This window comes from Biomphalaria glabrata, chromosome 5 (genome assembly GCF_947242115.1).
Source record: "Biomphalaria glabrata chromosome 5, xgBioGlab47.1, whole genome shotgun sequence".
Classification (NCBI taxonomy): domain Eukaryota; kingdom Metazoa; phylum Mollusca; class Gastropoda; family Planorbidae; genus Biomphalaria; species Biomphalaria glabrata.
Window position 1 is genome coordinate 22,348,715 of NC_074715.1, and position 7,883 is coordinate 22,356,597.

At 32.0% G+C, this 7,883-nt stretch overlaps 1 protein-coding gene across 1 annotated transcript; it reads right to left on the reverse strand.

Annotated features, from left to right (window-relative positions):
- Positions 1–1,083: 1,083 nt before the first annotated feature.
- LOC106068949 (NAD kinase 2, mitochondrial-like) lies at positions 1,084–7,707 on the reverse strand. The gene is made up of 9 exons (XM_013228470.2): positions 7,109–7,707; positions 5,732–5,820; positions 4,655–4,825; positions 4,463–4,552; positions 4,046–4,285; positions 3,682–3,833; positions 3,408–3,548; positions 2,378–2,417; positions 1,084–2,208 (listed from the first exon to the last, which is right to left on the reverse strand). The coding sequence occupies exons 1-9, from the start codon at positions 7,436–7,438 to the stop codon at positions 2,073–2,075; spliced, it is 1,389 nt and encodes a 462-aa protein (XP_013083924.1). The 5' UTR covers positions 7,439–7,707; the 3' UTR covers positions 1,084–2,072.
- Positions 7,708–7,883: the final 176 nt, after the last annotated feature.

Here is a 7,883-nt window from a genome sequence, read left to right on the forward strand (position 1 = left end):
AATCCATTCAAATTAAGATCTCGGCTGAAGCACCAAGTCCAGAGAGACACTCATGGTGTAAGATTTATCCATTATACATGATCCAGAATCAGCATAAATAAAATATCTGCAAAGAAAGTATCAATTGAGCAGATGAACAATATGCACTAAGTGGAGAACAATGTAGAAATTCCAAACTTACAAATCCAGGCACATAAACATGGAGGCACTGAATATCTTTAAAATATTATCATAACTTAAAGTGTATACGAGCACTATGATTAAATATTAGAGTTAAAGATCATGAGGGAAAAAAGGCTGATATATGAAAGGAGCACACGCTTAAAAGAATACTTAGCTTAAATAGAATACTAGGGGTTACTGGATAGTGAAATTTATTTTTTTTATTTTTGCTTTAACTTAATAACTATTGTTATATTATATCATATGACAACTCAATAATAAAAAATATATATTGAATGTTGTCTAATGTTTCCGGGTTGCCATGGTAACGGCAGCCATCTTGAAAAAAAACAAAAATTAGTTCATATAGGAAAATTCTAAAATTTTTCAAAATAGATACATTTCAAAGCTAAAAATACTTACACCTTAAAGTATAAAGGTGGCTGGAAGGAGCTAGCTAGATTTTATACATTTTCCCTCAGTATTGTGCATTTTATGATTTTTTAAAAAAGGGTGATTTTTTTCCTGTAAAATGCATCCACATTTTTTTTCCCAAAAGATCATATATTAAAAACTTCTTCAGCTAAAGTCATTAAAACTAGCTGATTCTCTGTATTATTTATCTCTGAATATGTGTACCAAATTTGACACATTTATCTCTATTAGTTCTAGAGATTTTAGAAATATGTTACAGGGGGGGTCACAAAAAATGCATTCACTCAAAAACAGTGAATTTGTAATAAGAAAAATATGGAAAATAGTGTTCACCACGCATCATTAAAATGCTTTTTTTCAATAAAAAATGCTATTTTTTAGAAAATTTTTGGTGCCAGTTTATAAAATACATGTCCACCTATTTAATTACACCAAAATTGAAAAATCGATTTTTTTACCCAAAATCGGATCCAGTAACCCCTTAACTAAAAAGTGGCTGCCAAAGATGCCTAATATACATGGTCAAGAGAAAACTGAAGTCCTCTAACCAGAACACTAAGAACAGGCAGATAAAACAGACAAGTCATCAATGTTAGCAGTGAAAGTGGATTAAGTAAATACCTATTATGCATTCTTAAAAGGGAAGTTTCTGAAGACTAACTGAAATAGAAAAAAGAAATATGAAAGACTGCAGCACATATCTTTTGATGTAGAAAATGAAACAAGGGCAATATGGAACAATTGATAAGCAGTGCTCAGTTTTGTTTCAAAAATGGCAAAGTTGTTAGCTCACCATTAAATATATAAAGAGCCTAACAATAACAAAAACTTGCGTAATTGTGCTTTATTGACCAAGAAAAATCAAAAAAATAAAACAAGCTCCATTGGAACTGTTGGAGATACAGGACAATCCAGTGGACAACATCAGAGAAGTGTACTTCAACACCTATTTAGCAGAAACACTTTCAGAATTAACTGGGTTTGGCCAAATACTTAAATGCCAGTCATCAAACAAGCCCTGAGAGCATATACTAGCAGATATTTAAGAAAAAGAGTAAAAGAAAAGATAGATTGACAAGAGTGAAACCAACACAACTAGGTCTTGCATTACATCAGGCTTCCCACAAGCAACTGATTCTTAAAAAATTAAGTATATAAATGAACACAAAAAATATTTTTTTAAAAAAATTTGGGTTGATAACATAAAAAAAAAAAATACACACTCTGTCCTTAATTGTTACTGAATTTACATCAATTCAAAGTCTTACTGAAAAAAAAAAATGTCTAAAAAGGTGTAAAATATTTTTACTTCTTCTTTAAATTATAGCATGGCACAATGGAACAATGAAGACATAGGATAGTGAGCAAAAAAAATCTGATTCTCTTCCTCAATGTATTTACTCTTTAAATCTTAGACCTTGTCAACAGTCATAATACTTCAATATCAGATCATCAGTCAGATCTCTACAGTCAAATCAATCTAATGTCACAGTCCTGAGTGCATTGTTTTCTGCTATTTCAAATGAAGCAATGGCCCCATCATTGAACTTGAAAGACATCCCACCATCAATGACAAGGCAAGCATCCCACATTCTTGATCGAATGGTGATTCTATATTTACATGAAATGGAAACAATAGAATTCAATTCAAATTAATATTAATTGTAATAAAAAAATAAAAAAACAGATATAGTTAATCTATCTTTTTTTTAATATACTAGCACTCATATCTAGTTTGTAAATTTTGCAGAATTTTAATACACATTTAATCATCACTTACTTCTTAGCAAATCCGCTGGTCCTCCCGACATTAAAAACAGCTGAGTACAGAGAAAGAACACAAAAGTAGTAATATGAACCAAACAATAATTAAAATGATACTGAATTTTTATACATGCTAAAATAATTCCTTTAAAATTATAATTTTTCTTTATTGTAAGTTCATATAATACATGTGAAAAAAAAATGGGAAACAATGTTAATGTAATTTAAGTTACATGGTATGTGAGAATGTCATTTTCTATATGGTTGTATGTAGGTAGTGTGGATCTAAAATAGGGTGTAATACCAGAAAGATCCAGTGTGTCACTTAAAAGGACCGCATCACGAATGAAGAAATTAGAAACAGAATTCATACAGCAATAGGACCACACAATGACCAGCTAACCACTGTCAAAAAAGATAAACTCAAGCTCTATGGCCACATCACAAGGTCCTCAGAGCTCGCAAAGACCTTCATTCAGGGAACAATACTAAGAAGAAGACAGAGAAAGCTATGTGAAGACAACATCAAAAAATGGTCAGGTCTGTCAGTGAATGAAATTCTATGCAAGGCAAAGGACAGAGAGGAATGGAGAAAGATTGTTGACATATCTTGTGTGGTGCCCTAACAGACTAAGGGATATGTGTAAATCCATCCATTTCAGTGGCATCACATCCCATGGAGGGCTCTGGCCTGCTTCAACACATCCCTCCATTCAGATCTCTACTGGGCCTTTCATCTCCAAGCTGTTGCAGATCTGCCTCCACATCATCGATCCATCGCATTCGGGGTCTGCCTTTGGGTCGCCTGCCTTTTGTTTTTTGCCTGTATACAATTTTCGCTCCTCTGTTATCTGACATTCTTTCAATGTGACCTGCCCAACGTAGTCTGTTCTTTTTTATATGTGTAAATACCAGTATATAATTGTGGCAAACATGGGTTATAGGATTCACTTTAAATGATAAAAATAGTTCAGATCATTAAGCAGCAACCCTAAAAATTCTATATTAATTAAACAAAAAATGCTACTATGATTAAATTACTTTACCATTTCTAATTGGATCACGTATTGTATAAGCCATGAGTGGTTCACTAGGATCAAAACGTAAACTACTGTTGAATTTGTTCATGATAGTTTCTATGGTGTTGTGATCCTGTACAGGATAATTAGAGCCAGTTACATCATTAGCTGAAAAATATTAAAAGTTGAAAACATTATACATTTTGGTCTGCATGCCTTTACTGTATATAAAAATCTTTAAAATAAATATGCTTTATCAAAAAATATTCATTCTGTTCTTTAAATTCAAATATCAACTCACCTATTTCTAGTATCTTTCTGACAGAGCCTTCTGACAAATGATTGATGTGAAAATGCCAAGAACTTGATCCAGTTCCTGTGCAAATTGTTACGCCAGAGCTTTTTTGTTTTTCTTTAGCTAATGTATCAGTGGAGAATTCATAGTAAGATACTCTGCGAGAAGGCATGATTGTTTTAGAAAAAAACAGCCAAATCATAATTACCAACAGTATTTAATTAAATAAAACTCATTTAATCTAAAAGAGTTTTTATATAAATCAGAAAGTTACTTTAAAGAAAAAAATTTAATTATTTAGATTCTCTCAATAGCAAACTTGTTAATAACATATATTCTATGGTAATCAAAGTTTTGTAGCCTTATTTACCGAGATGAAAGTGATTCTCCAAGAAAACACTCATTTAATGCTAAACAGGGTAATGTCCTTTGTGGATAAAAACGTTGCTGACTGCTTCCATGTTTAAGGAGCCGCACCTGCTCATCTTCAGCAATGTGTTCTGTAAATCGGTGTTCAGGAAATATCAGTTGCTGATCATGTAGTTCTATTGGATCATCATTCATGTGACTTCCTGACATTGTCACTTGTATACGCTGCCTCCATTTCCACCTGTAAAATGAATGCAATTGATTTCATTGACAGAAAACAAAAGAGTTGGAAAGCTTTGACATTGTAAAAAAAAAAAAAAATTAAGTCTTGGCTCAAGAAATTATCAAGATACAATTTAAGAAAAAAAAATATTTTGATCTGCTATTGAAATATCATTGCTACAAATGATTGATTTACCCAAAATTGCCAGATAGTAGTCTTCTTAATGCTTGACCAAACTTACTAGCTGCATAATCTCTTTTTGGAAGACAAAGATGTCCTTCAGATCTTAAAATATATCATAAATAGTAATAATTAGCAATGTTTAAATTAATGTTACATAACAAAAAATACTGATCAGATATTTAGAATGGTACACAATGAAATTACCTATCAGGGTCAGTATTAATCCCAATGAGAGGTTTACAAGTATTTACAAACTTGTTTGCAGCTAAAAGATATGTGCCATCACCTCCAGCAGTGAACACAACATCAGCCCAATCAACCACACTTTGAACTAAGCCAAATCTATGCACCACTCTTGTCTCTATGTTGGCATTTCTGTAGAAAGATTCAATTTTGTACAAATTATTACTGGCACTATTATTTCTTCTATTATTATTATTATTATTCTCTATATATTTTTTCCCCTTATAAGCCAATATGTAAATTAACCAACTGTAGAATAATCTTGCTACTTTCTTTTGTTTGCAAGTGTTATAGGATGATGTAGCAGTTTCCTTCTCCTTGGTTACTTTTTTGAAGGAGACAGAGGTGGTATTTTGCATTATGGAGGGCACCTATCAAAAGGTTTCTTAGAACGTATGGTAATGGGAAATTCCACAGAGTAGGCCAAGACACAGTCCACCTTTAAAGAGATAACTGTCCAAATATTTTGTGTGTATGGCAAAGAATGAGCCATCTAGTCAATCACTTTTCTGGTACAGATTTTACTATCAACAAAAATAACTGCCTAACTGACAAATTAACCTAGCTAGGTCATTGAAAAAATTCCTTTAAAAACCCCCAAGTTAACATATTTATCTTATCTAATCTGTGGCAAAAAGCTTGTTTGACAGAGAATTCTTATTTTCACAAATATGGTTATGACACTAAGTAGAATAGAAAGATTGACTAAAAGATCAGACTGGCAGACAATAGAGAAAAAAGAGATACCAAAGGATATAAGAAGTCACACTTTTTAAGTTTCAAATATTTGTCTTCATTTGTAAAGTTACACACTTCCTATATTTAGTTTCCATATTATATCAGTTCACTAGCTGTGACATTGGCCATCTTTTATAGCCTAATCAAGCAAGGCAAGAAACTATCTCTCCAAGAATATATAGAACTCTCCTAATTAGGTACAAAATTATATAATCTAGACTTTCATGAAAGACATATATATATATATATATATATATATATTTTTAAAAAAGATCATGTACAAAAATGTGTTCAACTCACAAAAGTTCTTTCTTGATAACATCAAGAGCTGCATAGTGATTCTTATGACGATCTAATAATCCTTTATAATCTGAATCTTTAGAGTCAAGCTAAACAAATTAAAGTTATAAAGTACAAACATTGTGATTATAAAGTATTAACACTTATCTCCTCAACTCTAATAAACATTACTCACAATCTATTTTATTTTTGTTTTTTAATTGATTTACATGGATATCTTAACTAGACTGTGAAGTCTGTACCATAATAATTTGACTTCTCAAATTGGTACCCATTAGTTAAAAATGCCACATCCATTAAATCAAAGTCCTAAATATGACGTAATGGCTGGGTGGAAATTAAAGCCCAGTTCAAGCCTTAGATCTATATAAATCACAAACTTGTGCATCCTAAAAAAAAAAAGGTTTGACATTCAAAAAAATTTGTCGCCACTTCACCAAAGTAGATCTATAGAGTGTCAATGAGTTAAATGCACCAGGAGGCCCATTGATCTGACTTCAGCCTGCTTTTCTATTTAAGTGTGCTCCCATAGCCTTTGATCATCCAAGATCATCTGCAAGGCAGCAGTTGTTTATTTTTGGAGTTGTCTCTCCTAGATGGACCCCTATCCCTAGCTAACAAGCTTCATCTACCCGGGATTAGAGTTAGAGGGCCCTACACACTCGCTTTTACAATAATATTTAAAAGATATTTTAGTGAATATTATATCCTAACCACTGGAATACCCCACAACATCCTCAATGACTGCAAACCAGTTGGTTGTGGCTGTTTATTTAAATGGTATTCGCAGCTAACCCTTATTAAATATCTGAGGGTCCTTCCGCTACCGTCACCTGGGGACACACTTGGTAGAAGGTGGTAGCTCCCCCAACAGAATAAGCATATGTAGCTAAAAATTGGAACTAGCTAAATCTACCCATGTGGAGTGTCACCAGAGAAAGTCGACCATGTCCTTCAAAACTGCAATCTTTATAAAGAGGCCTGAACTAGATACTGGCCCCAAAAACACCAATAGAAAGAAAACTAGATCTAGAATCTAGATCTAGATATCACACATACATATGATTTGGCAGAATCTATATTTGACTACCGGTATAGGGAGAGCTCCCTGATTTGGAAACCACTGTCCCTGTGAAGTTCATTTCATATAATTATTATAATGATAGATTCTATAACTATACTATATATATTAATTATATATAAATAGATCTATATAGTGAAATATAGTGTAATATAGTATATATATTATATTTATTATAATTATAATATATTGATTATTGGTCTAGTGACAGTCTAAGTCATCATAATAAAAGTCATCTGAATGTATCAATATAACAATGAGAATAAGGAAGAAGATTAGAAATAATGATTACTTACATATGCTTTAAATTCATCATCTGTCATTGCATGACACAACTTCCTTTCATATTCATACCTTGTCATTTTTGTTAAAATCACAGCTCTTCTTGGTTGAAAAAGTGGTTCTTCATCTTCACTAAAACCAATGCCCCTATGGTTACTTTTATAATGAGAATCATCTATTCCATAGCTGTTTCTGCATGTTGCTTCGGAACAAAATCTTATTACGTTATTTAAATTACAACGCAAAATCAGATCGTTCAACGGTTGATATTGAGACCGCTGTGTATGACATTGTTTTGCCCAGTTACAAACACGAAGAACTTTGGAAAATGCAAAACCATGCATAGCGTTTCGTCGCTTATTTCCTTTAAGTTTATTATTTTCTCTCGCTCGAAGAAACAAGCATCTATATCTAGACTAGCTCTAAATTTTAAAAATATATTTCTCTATTCAGATATATTCTAGATTTATTTATGCATTTTCAATTTGTTATGATTTTGTTAGAGCAGCCATATTTCAGCTAGTCTAGTTCTTAGTCTTAGTAGACTATCTCTAGTCTAGATAGACTCTATCTAGATCTCTAAATGTGACTTGGTGCGAAACTAAATAAGACCTGGAAAGTATACCGAGTAACTTCAAATTTTAAAGTCTATATGGTTACATCTCAATAGATATTGCATGCAAAGCTAGCATTAATTTTAAAACATTTCTAAAAACTGATCTGAAATCTATCTAGAATCTATTAGTTTAATAATCTTTTTCGATTAAAAGTAAATTTATGTTTCAAAGA

Bases quoted from the DNA above. Each gene is read 5' to 3' on its own strand.
- LOC106068949 (XM_013228470.2), bottom strand. From the start codon at position 7,438: ATGCATGGTTTTGCATTTTCCAAAGTTCTTCGTGTTTGTAACTGGGCA. The intron at 5,821-7,108 runs GTAAGTAATCAT...TAATTTGTTTAG, and splicing joins ATGATGAATTTAAAGCATAT to CTTGACTCTAAAGATTCAGA. The intron at 4,826-5,731 runs GTGAGTTGAACA...ATCTTTCTACAG, and splicing joins GTTATCAAGAAAGAACTTTT to AAATGCCAACATAGAGACAA.